General features: G+C 38.6%; 2 protein-coding genes across 10 annotated transcripts in view; one reads left to right on the top strand and one right to left on the bottom strand.

Annotated features, from left to right (window-relative positions):
- Positions 1 to 1,284, bottom strand: part of BOC (BOC cell adhesion associated, oncogene regulated) — a 259,219-nt gene extending 257,935 nt beyond the window's left edge. For all 6 annotated transcript variants that reach the window (XM_060298055.1, XM_060298058.1, XM_060298059.1 and 3 more), the window contains exon 1: positions 1,073 to 1,284. The gene's annotated coding sequence lies outside the window, so the exon portion shown is untranslated. The remainder of the gene's footprint in view (positions 1 to 1,072) is intronic.
- The window catches only part of NEPRO (nucleolus and neural progenitor protein), an 86,507-nt gene continuing 72,338 nt past the window's right edge, over positions 1,093 to 15,261 (top strand). Inside the window, exons 1-9 of one of the 4 annotated variants that reach the window (XM_030836787.3) lie at positions 1,093 to 1,268; positions 2,881 to 3,035; positions 4,906 to 4,985; positions 5,366 to 5,497; positions 5,970 to 6,047; positions 7,470 to 7,831; positions 8,154 to 8,215; positions 10,399 to 10,658; positions 12,345 to 14,572. In XM_030836787.3, the coding sequence (XP_030692647.2) occupies positions 1,166 to 1,268; positions 2,881 to 3,035; positions 4,906 to 4,985; positions 5,366 to 5,497; positions 5,970 to 6,047; positions 7,470 to 7,831; positions 8,154 to 8,215; positions 10,399 to 10,658; positions 12,345 to 12,804 (1,692 nt within the window). In that variant the 5' untranslated portion in view covers positions 1,093 to 1,165 and the 3' untranslated portion in view covers positions 12,805 to 14,572. Of the gene's footprint in view, positions 1,269 to 1,316; positions 1,789 to 2,880; positions 3,036 to 4,905; positions 4,986 to 5,365; positions 5,498 to 5,969; positions 6,048 to 7,469; positions 7,832 to 8,153; positions 8,216 to 10,398; positions 10,659 to 12,344; positions 14,574 to 15,261 lie in introns of those variants that run through there. The other 3 variants (XM_030836788.3, XM_060298062.2, XM_060298064.2) reach the window with 3 other exon arrangements.

Raw genomic sequence — 15,261 nt, 5'->3', positions numbered from 1 at the left:
ATAAAGTCGTCTCTACATCAAGCTATGGAGTGGGAATGGGATGCTCAGGAAGAATTACCTAGAGGTGATGACACCAGAGCTGAGGGAGATTGTGTTTCAGGGAAATGGCCCAGATAGAGAAATTAATATGTACAAAGGCACACACAGAGAGCATGCAAAGTGTTTCAGTGTGGCGTGGCTATTTGTATTAAACAGTAAAAATATCAACAATACGAATTCTGCTAACAGTAAACACTGTTTGTATGCCAGACACTATTCTAAAGCACTTTTTAACTGTGAGCACTTTATAAGTTTGTATTATTATCTTCATTTTACCTGTAGGAACACTAAGATTTGGAGGAGTTAGGTAACCTTCCTGAGATCATAGAGCTAGTAAAGGGCAGATCTAGAATCAAAACCTTGCTGGTCCGTCTTCAAAACCCACTAACTGCCTCTCTAATACATTCGCGGGGGGCCTTAAGTAAGCTGGTATCAGGGTAGCTGAAGATAAATGAACTATTAGAAAGATATAAATGAGGTGAGGATCAGGAAAGCTTGGTATATCGTCTTGTTTTGGACACTGACAGAAGATGGGGTTGATGGAGAGTCAGACGGCCTCCAAGTTTCTATGATCGTGGTTTTGCTGCTGCTCCAGGTAGAGCCTTCCTTGACTAACTTAAATTACTTCTGCGTTACAAATGCACACTTTGCATAAGCCTCTTTATTTCATTTCTTCCTTTTCCGCTAATGGTTGAGGTGGAGATGGGGGCGTATGCACCAACTCAACTGCGGACCTCACTTTCCACATCTGTAAAATACCTTGAAGTAGCACCGAAACTGGTTGTGCTTCCGTGGGGAAGCATAAACACAAGGCGGATTCCTCGCCCCATTCCGAGATTCTGATTGAGTAGTACAGGGATGCGGTTCCCCCAAATTCTCCCAAGTAATTCTGATACGCGGCCAGGTATTAGTGACCAGGGGCTGGATGACTCTCTGGGTTCTTCAGGTTCACCGTACTTGGTCCACTATTTCGTGAAGGACCCGCCCCTTTCCCCTCCCGGGCCCCGCCCCCGCCCCACCCCTTGCCCTCTACCTTCCCCTGACGTCGGCTCATCGCCCCTCCTTCGGTCGCTCCACTGGGTCTCGCCCAGGTCCACCTTTCCCAGTCCCTCTCTTGCCTCCCAAGATGGCTGCGCTGCTGCCGGGCCCGCAGCCATGGAACCGCGTGAGGCTCCCTAAGGCGGGGAGCCGCAGCACAGTGACCGTGCAGGACCCCGGCGCGGCGCTGGGTGAGTGAGGCGCCCGGCGAGGGGTGCAGGCTTTTCCGGAGGAGGCGTCAGGCAGGCGCACGTGCGCGGGGTGGGGGCGGGACTTCCGGAACCCGCGGGACGCTGCGCAGGGCCGCGACCGATAGAGGCCTGGGTCCTAGAGCTTGCTGAGGAATTTTGCAGGCATCGCCGTTCCTCGCTGGACCCATCGAGTCTACCGCAGGGCCTGGCTGGGGCCCAAGATCCAGCCCCGCACCGAAATGGGAAAGAGGACGGACGCAGCTAGCGTCAGGAAAAATTGCTGCTTGGGGACCCTGCGTTCACTCAGGCCACCAAGTGCTGTGGTTCCCCCTCAGTCTTTCTCGACCTCTGCCTCTGAGAGGCTGCGGGTCGTCACTCAAGCACTCTGCAGTTAAACCGCAATCTTTCTGGATCCCTCGTTTCTTATCTGTAAAATGGGGTTAGTTTTCCCTATCACCGGGTTGTTCGGAGGATCTAATGATGTCATTTAGGAGAGCGTGGTCTAAAGTGTTCTATCAAGGTATGGTGGCATTGCCGTTATTAGGCAGTAGGGCAGTACACGCTGGGCTCAGGAGCCAAATTGCCTGGGTTTGAATCCTGGCTCTTCTCTCTGCTGGAGCTGGGGTGAGGAGTGGGAAATGTCATTATTTAACCTTTCTGGGCTTAAGCGCATTTTCAAATGGGGATAAAAATAGTACTTGCCTCATAGAGCTGTTCTGATGAAAGAATTAACATTATAGGTAAAGCATTTGGAACAATGCCTGATACAGTAAATAAACACTCAAATGACAGCTGTTATTATTAAATACTTGTAACTTATCTAATCATCACATCCCCCTCCCCATCCATCCATCCTGCTCAGTTTACAGATTAATCTTACCCCTTCCTCTATTCAAAGATTCTTTAACAGGATTCTGTTAGGCGTGGAAATTCACCAAGTCTCCCCCCACCCCAAAGGCAGCCCATTCTGGCCTCAAATAGTTCGTATAGTAAGAAAGTTCTCCACATTGTGTGTAAGTCTTCCTTTGCGTTACTGCCACTTAAGATGCTACTGCTACCCTTAGAGCCATAGAGAACATATTTACTCCCATCTTCTGTTCACAGCTTTTTCAGACTAGGAGGCTGTTACCTTGTCTTACTAAATAAGCACCCCGTGTTCAGTCAGACATTCATTATGTAATATAATTTCCAGCTGTTATAGTGATTTCTCTTCTGAATATATTCTTAAAGTGGTAGAGAAGTATACAACACGTCCCACCTTTAAGGTACTCGAAGTGTTAAGTGTACACCAAATGACTGCAGAGTATTCGTATGAAAGATTATTAAGATCATGATAAAATGTGGTGTAAAGATGTACATTCTACTTTAACACATGTTCTCTTAATGATTTCCTGGACTTGATATCATCTGTCACTGTACGATCACTTCCTTCCTATGTCACTTCTCACATACTTGGAAACATTAATTATGTTCTTACAGGTGAGGCTGATTATGTTAATTTGTTCTTGATTTCTTTAAAACATAAGGAAATATGCTTCTTTCATTGTATTTTTTATAGAATATACTTAATGTAGAAATGCATATTAAGTCTTACGAAACATCTCTGCTTTAGACCTTTGCATTGCAGCTGTAATTAAAGAATGCTGTCTCGTTACATTGTCACTGAAGAGCCAAATCTTAGATGCAGAAACAGATGTATTATGTGCAGTCCTTTACAGCAATCACAACAGAATGGGCCGCCACAAGCCCCATTTGGCCCTCAAACAGGTAAGGTGGGAGCCCTGTGTTTAATACTCAACATGTTTGAGTTGATGAAGATGGAGATCACACTGCCATTTAATATTTTGTAACTTAATCGCAGTAACTTACTTGTGATTTATAGGTCATCTTGCAATTGCATGTGGGCTTTTTTTTTTTTTCTTCCCCTGAAAGCATTTCAAAAAACAATTTAAAAAGGAACTATGTTGCATTCTTTCCCAGTCTTGTTTCTAGTAGGTAGGTAATTTTTTGTTTTTATGTTTACTTTTTATTTATTTATCTTATTATAGGTAATTTTTATGAAAAATTTTCTTCATTATATGCAATCTATAATAAAGTACCATGCCTCTGCCTAGTTTAAAGATTGAGTACTTTGATCAAGACAGAGTTTTGGATTAAGAAACAATTTTCCTGACCATAATCAAAATCCCAAAATCATAAAAAGAACAAAGTTGCAGTCTATATATTGTGGGGTATGTAATCTAATCGGTAATATATTGAATGAGTATACAACAAGTTGTGTAAAGTGGTTTTGTGTAACTTTTGGAGTTAAAGACAAAATTGGGCCCTCCAGCTCAGGGACTACACCACAGAGTAGAGCCTCCTAACCTGAGTTCCTTACGTGTCCATTCATTCATTCATTTTATTAATTCTCCAAGTATTTTTGAAACTTTCTATGTGCCAGGCACTGTGCTTCGTGCTAGGTGTACAGGATGAAAAAGACAGACATAGTCTCTAACCTTACAGATTCATGCTCTCTGGTTAGTTTTCCACTCCCATTACTTAAGGCAAAAAAGATGAAGATTTTTTCATCAAAGGAAGATTTGGGATCATGGTCTTTCTTAAGTTTTCTTCTCTGGGGCAGCTTTTATCTCCTTCTGAGTCTTTAACGCCAAAACCAAACTTACCATCTCAGATCTAACATACGTATTTCTCCTCCCGGCTTCCAAGTTGCGAATAATTATCCGGTCAGAAAAATTTGGTGTTCTGTTTTCTCTGCTTCTTTCTTTTACGTAGCTCTCCTATCCGGCCAACTGATCAGTCAAAACTTTCTCTGCATCTAGTCCCTTTTTAGTTCTGGCTGCCATTTCTTTTTTCTGACCTTGTCAGTTGTTAGTCGTCTTGCAATTCTGACTGATCTTTCATCTTCCAGTCTTTCCTCCACTCTGGCATATTCATGTGTACCAAAGCCAGGTTAATCATCCTAAAACACAGCTTTAAGTTTTAATATTTCTCCACTGTCTCCTGAATAAAGAGGAAGCCTCTTAGGTTAACTTACAAGATCCCCCGTGATCTGGCCTCTTCAGTTTTCCTTAGCTCAGGCTTCTCTCTGGTCTTCATCTTCATATATTTTGTATTTCAGACGGCCTGAACTCTTCGTGAGTCCTCCTACTCACCACATTCGTTCCCTCCTCTGAGCCTTTGCTCACCTGGTCCTGTATGTTTACAATGCCCAATCCCTCTATCACTTGATCCCTTATGTCTGTGGCACTTACAGACTGTTGAAATTTAGTACTTAATAATTTACTGTCTTGTTTTAATAGTTTCACTATTAGAAATCATGTTGCTTCAGAAAAAATAAAATCTTGAGAATAATCTTATACTTACCTTGGTCCCCTTTATAGCATCAAGCACATCCTGGCATGTAGTACAATAAATTCTTAGTCATAACCTGATTTGAAGAATTTATTTGGCTGGATAAATTTCAAATTTTTAACCAGAAGCAATTGCTTTGGGCTATGGGTTTCTTTACCCTTAAAAAAAGGCATTCTTTGGCATTGAGTGTATTTCCATACTTTGAAATTTTGTATTTCTTTGTTTTCCTGGTCACATCAGTGGCTTTGTCTGTGTCACACATGAGCTGCTCTTCCCCTTTCAGGTTGAACAATGTTTAAAACGCTTGAAAAACATGAATTTGGAAGGTTCAATTCAAGATCTCTCTGAGTCATTTTCTTCTAAGTAAGTGGTCCAGCTGCTTTGTAATGGGCTTTTTGGTGGGCTGGAAACCCAGTGTCTTGCTGTGATCTCGCTTTAGACTTGCTTCACTTATTGTTAGAATATAAACAATTATACCTTAGCTGTACAAATTTTGTTTCAATAAAAGACCCCTGGTATTCTGTGGTAATCTCCCTCTCTCGGCCAGTGGGAGGAAATGATGTGACATTGAAATCTGGGTCATGGTAGATTATTTTGAAACATAAGTGTCAGTCAACTTCAGTGAGTCATTATTAAACATAACTACCTCAAATTGAGCTTAAAGCAAGTCTGCACTTGAAAACTGCTATATAAGTGCTTTATATTTAAGAATGAAAGTAATGTACTTTTCTATTTTTGCCAAGTGAAAATCAGCCTGTAAATACCAAAGCATGTGTCATCCCTAGCCAACCAGTGGTGGAACTGGTGTTGATGAAGATTTTGGGAGCCTGCAAGTTGCTACTTCGCTTGTTGGACTGTTGCTGCAAGACATTTCTGTATCCTTGAATCAACTAAAGTACCTTCTTCTGAATTGGAATTGTTGGGATATATTTAATAGTATTTCTATTTGAAAGCTAGGGAGTCTGTAGGAGTTATAACTTATGGGAATTCTTAAAATTTTGCTCTTTGGCTTCCTTTTCCTGGGATTTGCCTGATATAGCCATTGCCAGAGACTTCTGTCTCTACCTAGTATGTATTATCCTAAGGGCACTGACTGTTAGAAATTCTTAATCTTAGAAACTAAATTTATATGAGACCTCTAGCAGAGTGTGTATTACTTTATTTTTCCTCTAGCAGAGTGTATATTACTTTATTTTTAAGCTTCCGTGACTTAAATAGAACATGTTTTAAGGTTTTAGTTCCTTCAAGAAAATTCTTTCTACTTCCAGTCTGTTTTTTTCATAAATGTAACTTAAAGAAACCTAAATTCCTTTGATTCTGTTTTCCAATTTTAACTTGATTCTCCAGCTTGACTGTGAAACATCTAGGTTTGCAAGAATTCATTATTTTAAACCTTGTGATGGTTGGGCTGGTAAGCAGGTTATGGTATGTATGTATGTACCTTTGAAATCCTTCATTTCTCTAACTCAGACTAAGTTTCTTATTAGTAGTTTTCATATTTGCTTTCCCATGGGATGCTGAAGGTGCAGGAATTCTGTTTCTTCATTTGATCAGAGTTTATTTGGGGTAGATTGGGAAGCTAAGTTTTGATGGTTATTTCAAAGGATTAGGCTTTGAATCTGAATCCATGAGATCACCTCAACACTAAACAACTAAGCAAATGAATTCCTAGGATTAGCAGCTGGAATTTAAAAAAAAAAAAGGGTTCCTCTAATCATTCAGCAGCTGGGCCATTTAAAATGAAGGTGTTCCTGAGCAGTCTGTATCATTTGTTTCTGCCATTAGGTTTCTAACTTTTAATGGCAATTACCTTCCTTATGTTTTCTAGATTCCTTTCTTCCACCTGAACCACCACTGCTTTTTGAGCCATAGTTAGTTGATGTAAAGAACACTGATAATACTAGTTGCAAACCAAAGAGCCCTTCCCTTGCATCTCACAATATATATTATGAAACTTATTTGATGGATAATTGGATTCAAAATCTGCCCATATTTATAAGGAGAACTGTTTTGGGCCATTTTAAACAATTGGTTTGATAAGCTCTAATTTGAATGAAAGCCAAAAAAAAGAGAGAAAATTCTCTCTAAACCTTGCTTTGATATCTTAACCTGGATATCTCAAGTACTATTTCCAATCATCTTATTTTTTATTCTGCTTGTTTTTAGTACTAACAGTGTTAGAATTACTAATTGTATTATTTTAAAATATCAAACCTTCATTATTCCTATAATGAAAATAGCTTTGATTTTTGCTGATTATAATAATAATACATGGTTATTTTAAGAAACTTTTAAAAATAGAAAAAATGCAAAGAACCTGAAATTTGCCTAAAATCTCATCATCTAGATAAAACCACACTTAAGATTTTGAGGCACATCTTTTGAGATATCTCTCCATGTAGTACTTTATTTGGTTTTATATAGCATTTTGTACTTGCATTTTTCTGTTTAGGCTGGACTAATCTAGCTCTTTGCAAGTGTCCGCTTGAGCGTTTTTTTAATCTATAGTGGCAGATTCACAGGCATTATTTTCAGCTTTGACTCTCTTATTATTTTTTTTTTACTTTTTTTACTTTTTTTTGTGGTACGCGGGTCTCTCACTGTTGTGGCCTCTCCCGTTGCGGAGCACAGGCTCCAGACGCACAGGCTCAGCGGCCATGGCTCACGGGCCCAGCCGCTCCGCGGCATGCGGGATCTTCCCAGACCGGGGCACGAACCCATGTCCCCTGCATCGGCAGGCGGACTCTCAACCACTGCGCCACCAGGGAAGCCCTGACTCTCTTATTATTATGTAATCTGCAAATGATAATTACTAGCTAATTCATGAGATCCTTCTTCTTTCTCTAGGGTTCTCTATAAAGATGTTTTAAAAAGGCTGGTTTCTTTATATGAGCCATTGTTTGGATTACTTCAAGAGGTCTCCAGGATTCAACCATTGCCTTACTTCAAAGGTTTTACCTTTCCTTCTGATATTGCTGAATTTTTAGGAGAGCCCTACTTTGAAATCTTTAAGAAAAAAATGCCTACAGCTTTTGCAGCTAAAGGAGTAACTAAACTGCTAAATAAACTATTTTTAACAAAAGAGCAATCACAGAGGTCCAGTGAAGAAACATTACTTAGAATTTCCAAAAAAGCTAAACAAATGAAGATCAATACTCAGAATAATGTGGATCTTGGACAGCCAGTAAAGAATAAGAAAATCTTAAAAGGTAATTTGCTTTGATATGGCACATACTCTAAAAAAAACAAACAAAAAAACTTTTGAAATTACAATGTAGTCATGCATTGTGTAGGAAGAAATTCAGCATCTTCTTAACTCTGATTATTCTTAGAGAGGTATGTTAATACCTGTGTTTTCTCAGCTTGAGCATATAAAGTTGTTTCTGTTGTTGCTTCATAGTTCTTTGCTTGCTTAATTCCCTGTTTCTCTTGTAGTAATTTGGCAAGAAATGTAGTCATGCACATAAGAATTTGTTGATTTAAAAATAGTATGCCTAAGTTTTTGTATCTGTGATCTTTCCATCTTCACAGAAAAGTCATCAGAATTTGACGTAAGGGCTTTCTGCAAACAGCTGAAACACAGAGCTATTCAGGTTTGTCTGGCTTATTTTAATATAGCTTATGATTTCTGCTGATTTGTAGAGTAGATGCCACTTACCAATGGCAGGGACTGAATCTTCTGTTTTTATCCCCAACTCTAAGAGTAGTGCCATCTTAGTTCTCAGTGTGTGTTTCTGAATGAATAGAGGCATTCCCAAGGGATTTGAGTGCATGTAGTTAATTCAGTTAATACGGTGCCTTCAGAAACATTTTACTAAGAGTTTTGCTAGAATTTTAAAGTGATCCTAGGATCCATCATAGGAGTGGATTGTACTGCAGCTTAAGAGTATGGGCTTTACAATCAAACAGAAGTGGTTTGAGTCCTGGCTTTGGTTTGTACTACTCTGTGACTTATGTAAGTTTCTTGGCCTGTCCATACCTCTGTTTCTAATAACAGTATGTACCTCATAGGGTTGTGCCAGTTTTAGTTCATGTAAAGTGTTCAGCACAGAGTCTAAAGTGTGGTAAGCATTTAATTGGTGTTAGATATTGTTACCGACTTTCATCGTCATTATCGTCATCCTCATCCTTTGTCATGAGGCTTCTATGTCTTTCTTCCTGTCAGCATTCAAGCTTTAACCTGATTCCTCTCCTTGGCCAGTGTCTGCAAATTCTGTTTGTTCTGGACCTGACATGGATAAGTACATCAATGTCATCCTTTTTCATCAGTAACTTCTTGACTTCTTTTACCCTTTCTCTTTTCAAAACTGTTTTCTTCTGGTTTCCTTCATGGGTTATTTTTTCCATTCAAGAATTCTTAATCATTTCTAATGAGTCAGTGCTTTCTTGAAGGCTTACAAGGATTCCAGTTTGCATTTATATTTTGTCCGATTCACAAGTTCCAGAGGAAGATATGATCATCATCACACTTACGTTGCATTTACTCTTTGCCAGGCATTGTTCAAAACACTTTATATGTGTTAACTCATATAATCCTTGCAAAAGCCCTGTGAGGTAGGTGCTATTATTACTGTTGCCATATTTCAGATGAGAAAATTAAGGCACAGAAAGGACAAGAAATTTGCACAGGCCACACAGCAGATATGGGGCAGAACTGGGATTTGAATGCAGGCAGTTTGGTTTCATAGTCTTTGTCCTTTATCTTTACACCAGTCCTCCAAATAGTTTCGTCAGCTCTCTCTCTTAATAACTACGGCTCTCTGTGACTCTTGAAACTTTCTGCAGTCCGTCCACCTGTTCCTAGGTGAGCTGTTTCCAGCATGACCAATGACTACTATATTTTTAGCATTTAGCACCAATATGCTTATCTTACTTTTAGGTCAAACTTTTATGGATCACCAACACAAAGTGTTGATAGGTCTCTGCTTTCATATTTTCTACTACTTTATGTTCTTGAGAGTGAGAAATTTGGAAGAAGGTAAGTTTTGAACAGAGGATGGAAGCAGACCTACTAGGTGGCATATTTCAATAAACAGTAAAAGTTGATAAAATTCAAACTTGACTTGATATAGAAAGATGAGGTTGAAGAGACCAAAGGTGCCACATCAAAAGATGGTTGGATTGGAGTTGGAAATGTTGCTCAGTTAAGCATTTTTAACATACATTCAGCAATCATCCCCATTCTCACATGTTTTCAATAACATTTATGACCCATCATTGAGGAGGGTGACTCAGGATATAGAAATAAATGAAAAACAAGTTGTGGTAGTCCAGTATTAGAGGAAGAGGGCTCTTCAGTGATTTTTTTCCCACTAGATAGGCTTTGACCAATACTTAATCACGTGGAGTTTTATTCGTATGTATAGGTTAAATAAATAGATATGTATGCAAATATTTATATTGTCACCTGTATACAGCTGAATTTAGCTATAGATGGGATCTGCTGTAGCACAGAGGGGAAAAAATCTTGTGTTAGGAGCAGTGAATAAAAACATTTTTAAGAAAAAGGAAGGGAATTCCCTGGCCATCCAGTGGTTAGGACTCTGCGCTTCCACCGCAGGGGGCACGAGTTCAATCCCTGGTTGGGGAACTAAGATCCCACAAGCCGAGCGGCAAAAAAAAAAGAAAGGAAAGCATAGTGGGCTGAAAAAACTTTTTTTCCTTCTTTTAAAAAGACATATTTTCAAATTTTTATAGTCTGTGAGTCAGCTTCTCTCTGTTGTTATGTAAGTCAGTAACAAATCCAATATATTTTTCTCATCGTTCCATATTTCAGGCGAACAGTTTTGAGTTTAAATGTTCTCAATCCAAACTAAAGGCAACCAAACGTTCTTCTTGGAAAGCAATAGGAACTCCCTGTGTAAAAAGTCTTGTGCAAAGATTCCGAGAAACTGACACTTTCCTACAACTTTCTGAAGAGATCCAAATGGCAATTCTGTGGTGTAGGAGCAAAAAACTCAAGGCTCAGACCACCTTTCTGGGTAATAAACTTCTTAAAAGCAACCGGCTTAAACATGTGGAAGCTCAAGGCTATAGGTAGGTACATCACAAAAATTGTATTTCTTTACTTTTTCTATTATCATTTAGGGCAAAAGTATATATATTCAAGTTAGCCTTTTTAATGTCCAGTAGTCTAAAGTTGAGACCTACTTAAAGTACAGTTTTGTTAAACCTATTACAGTACAGTACTATATAGTCGATTGTGTTAGTTGGGTACCTAGGCTAACTTTGTTGGACTGACGAACAAATTGGACTTAAGAACATGCTCTCGGAATGGAACTCGTTTGTATGTAGGGGACTTACTCTATCTATTCAGGGCTTTATAATGGTTCCCGTGGGTGAATCACAGTCTAAAATTTGTTAAATTTTCTTAAAAAATTTATGGAAAAGATATTCCTATTTTAGTAAAAAATATATATATTGATGGTTTTATAGCAAGTTTTCATTAAAAGCTGTTGGGGAAGTTAAGGGTTTTTACATTAAATTCTAGAGTAGAAACTCAGCCTAAGATGGAGGTGTTCTGTTCAAGACTGCATGTAAAGTCAGAGGTAGATGAGGCAGAGATGATAATTAAAAGTTAATGCAGAGGGTAAGAAACTAGTAGTTATTTGATTAGACCATTATTTTGCACCCCACAAAAATATAGTGTCCATTTATTCTGCCCTGGTTTGCTGTTTCAGTAATATATTTGTAGTACATTTGAATTTTATTTAATGTCCACAATAACTCTGTGAGGTAGGTAGTATTATTCATATTATATAGATGAGGAAATACAGGATTTTACTCAGGGTATTAGAGCTGGAGATCTAGAACTCAGTGCAGATCCTCTGATCCTTCTGTTTTCATTCTTCCTATTTCCATTTCAATTGGGAAGTACACCTACCCTCTCCTCAATTAAAGATTACTGCTTATGGTAAGACAAAATGGTTTGGAAACAGAGATCATGAATTACTACATTAAAATGGGCTTCCTCAAAGTTCTATATTTGTTTAAAAAGGAAGAGGGTAATGTAGGAGATACAGACTCATGCTAATCTTTTGCAGTCTATCACAAACAGGCAGTTAGCAGGGTACCGATGTACCTTGTGGCAGTGTACCCTATTCAGAAGCAAAACACCTAAAGTAACTGGCCATTTGAGTTCCAAATTCCCAAATTTGAAGATGATATATGAATCACAGTTAGGGTAGCTCAAGGCTGTCATTATGTCTATGCCAGGAGCCCTGTTTTCTCATTCTACATAAACTCCCTCTTCACTTTTATTCCTTTTTCTTTGTTCATTTCCTGCCGTAATATGAATCTGTTAATCCAGAAATGGGTTGATGCATCCTAGCAATTTTTCTATTTGTGATTCATCTTTTCCCCAGTTCCATTCCTATTATATTATGAACAGATTAGCAATTATCGGGGAAGAGCTCTGGCACTAAAATATGGAGATATCTCACCATTCAGTTACCTTGCTACTTGTAGGAGCTACTTTACTTTGGAAACATAATGGGGACACATTTGCTCACAATCTAAATCAGAGGGAAGTTGTGCTCTGAAAACACAGACTTGGGTTGAAGCTCCTATTTCCTTATTTTTCCTTATGATTCTGGAGTTGTACACAGGCATAGGACTTATAAATATTTTTCAATTGGAAGTTGGTAAAAGGGAGACAAAAGTTTCTGAGAATGTTTTTCTGCATCTTAACAATCTCCAATTTTTCCTCTCTCTGTCTTAAAGTTTGCCAAAGAAACTAGAGTGCATAAAAACATCAATTTGCAACTGCCTTCTTCAAGGCTCAGGTAGCAAAACTTTGAAGAATCATCTGAGACGAAGATCACAGAATAAATTTTCATTGAAACGAAGGAAACCACAGAGAAAGTTGCAGTCGACTCTTTTAAAGGAAACCCAGCAGCCCCCTCAAGGGACTCAGAGCGCTACCGATATCATTAAAGGGAGACTCTCACACCCTACAGTTTGTACAACTGATCTCTACCCTAACAATAAGCAAGTGTTGAGTAGAAGAGTTTCAAGTCCTGTCATACAAACTAAGGAGAAACAAATTCATGAAACTCTTATAGAAAGCAATGAAAATGAAACTGATTCTTGGACAATGATGCAAATAAATAAACATAATACATCAGGAATCACCAAGGAGACAGACGACATTGATGATATTTTTGCTTTAATGGGAGTTTAGATGCTCATATGTGAGACTTTTAACTGGTTAACCAACTGCTCCAGTGTTCTGTTTTAAGTAGAACAGCTGAGATCTGGAAAGATCTGAAAGTACCATTTGTACTCAGAGGAGCTGCTTAAGTGCAACATTGTAGAGCAGTTCATTTTAGTTCAGTAAACGCTTGTCATAGCTTTGTGTCATTTAACTGACAAGTATTTGACTAACAGTCAATTTTTGACTTAATTAGGATCTGAATAATTAGGTTTGCAAAACCTACACTGTGCCTTAGTAGCAAGGAATCACCAAAAAGGTCACTTGAGCCTTAATGGCTCCATTGTAGCTAAGTGCTCTTCTGAACACCAAGGTTTGTAACTTTTAACAGTTGTGCCCTCTTCTGTCTGTTAGAATTATCATAGAAGTTTTGCCACTATTACCAGGGAGTGGTCACAACCATTATTTCACTTCATTTGTTAACCTTACCACACAGGAGGGCATATTAAAATGCTTTTGGAGTTCCACAAAGTTTGTGGGGGCTTTTGTTTATTTATTTGGGTGCTAGTGACTGAGTCCAAATAAAATTTTTTTCAAAAAGGATGTAAAGTGACTTGTGGTTATACACAAAGTAGAAGGAGGCGAGAAAGTTAGATGAAAAGATAAAGCTAAGGAGACACAAAATCAACCAACCCAATGAGGCTAAAAATAAATTCATAATTTGGTGCTGATGTTGTCATCTGATTATTTGTATGTTGCTCATACAATTGCTCTGAGAAGGTAAATCTTACATATTTTCAAATAATGATGTGAAGTTTGAGGTATCTTTCAAATGTTCTAGTTTTCTAGAATTAGGTTAATAAGCTATTTGTTCAGCAGGTTATAGTCTTAAGTTTTCTGTTTATATACAGTAATTTATAGAAAAATGAAACAGTGCCCTAGTATATACTGCATCCTTCCTTTCCTCAGCCATCCTATCATTTTTTAGCATCCTTTTTTTTCTTTATCTGGCCTTGTTCTTTCCTCATCTGCTTTCTGTATATCTTCCCACTTACCTACAATACTGTATCAGAGGTTCTCAAACTGTAGGATGTTTTGAGAATCACTTGGTGGGTTATTTAAAAATGCAGGTTTTGAGTCCCTTCCAAAGAGATCGATAAATATGGTTAGGGGAGAGGACCAGAAGCCTGCATTTTTATTAAGGGGCTCAGGTGATTTTGATGCAAGTAGCCCAAAATGCAAAGTTAGATAAATGCTGGTTTAGCTTCCTTTTCTGAAGCCTTGCTAAATATCCTATTTAATTCAGAGTTCTTAATCAATCTCTAGTCACTTTTTATTGTTTATATTTCTCCTGGTTTCCTACAAGGTGGTAGAGCTACTTAGTGCTTTAAAACATGGACAATACCAAGGAAGTCTCATTCATGACAAGTCTAGAAATAGCCACCAGCTTCTAAGATTTAAGGTCAGGTCTTGCGTCTATTTTTATTTGCACATGCCTCCAGTAGTCGTGTGGAGCTAGTAGGTTTCCCTGGGCTTAGGTCCCTCCCTTTAGTGGCATTATTGTCTAAGAATCATAAACTTTTACAGCCGGAAGAGACTTTGGAGGTCATCCTTCGCTGGAAAAAAACAGAGTAGTTCAGTGAATTGTCTAAGGTAAAACTGGATTAGACTATAAGCCTAGCATTTTTTTCTACTTCATTAATGTTCCTTTGGAGTATGTTTCTTTATCTCCTCCTCCCATCTGACCCTTAAAATTCTGGGAAAAATGTAAAGAGCTTCATGTGTCCATAAAATGATAATTTATATATAAGGAACATAGTATTCTATGTTATTTTTTCCAAACAACTTAAATTCAAATGTTTTAAATTTTTAAAAGTGAAATCTTAAATATACAAACCCATAACTTATCCAGTAAATTAGATTAGAGAATACTGTTAGCGTCATCATAGTGAATACCAATTTAATCACTTTGGGTGGCATTAAAACACTCTGGTCATTTTAAGAGCAGTGTGGTAGACCTCCCATATGTCACTTCAAATCCTCTTGGCCTCTTACCTGACCACTAGTATGGCAACCAGTTTCAAGCAGGACTGGGCAACTGCACCTTGCCTCCTGGCTTCTGACAAGCTACAGGAACTGCTTGGCATCTGGACATATACAGCTTAGGAGAGGTGTGGCACTGTCCTCTAACCGCCCTTCAAAGACAATTCAGAGGCACATTTAATAAGGCTGCTCAAGATCAAGCCCTAGTACTATGTTGTTTCCAACTCAATGTGTCCTTGATTGGCTTTCCTGCCATCTGTTTCATTTCCCCTTCACTCCTGTTCGCTGGGATCACATCCCCAGTAAACTACTGGATGCAAGCTTTTGTCTTGGGCCGTGCTTTTAGGAGAACCAGAACCAAGGCTAAGACAAGCAGTAAAAAAAACACTGGCAGGTAGAAAGATGACTTTTAACAAATTCTGTTGTTACATATTTTACTCGGTG

This window comes from Globicephala melas, chromosome 4 (genome assembly GCF_963455315.2).
Source record: "Globicephala melas chromosome 4, mGloMel1.2, whole genome shotgun sequence".
Classification (NCBI taxonomy): Eukaryota; Metazoa; Chordata; class Mammalia; order Artiodactyla; family Delphinidae; genus Globicephala; species Globicephala melas.
This window is presented reverse-complemented; position numbering and strand designations above follow the sequence as displayed.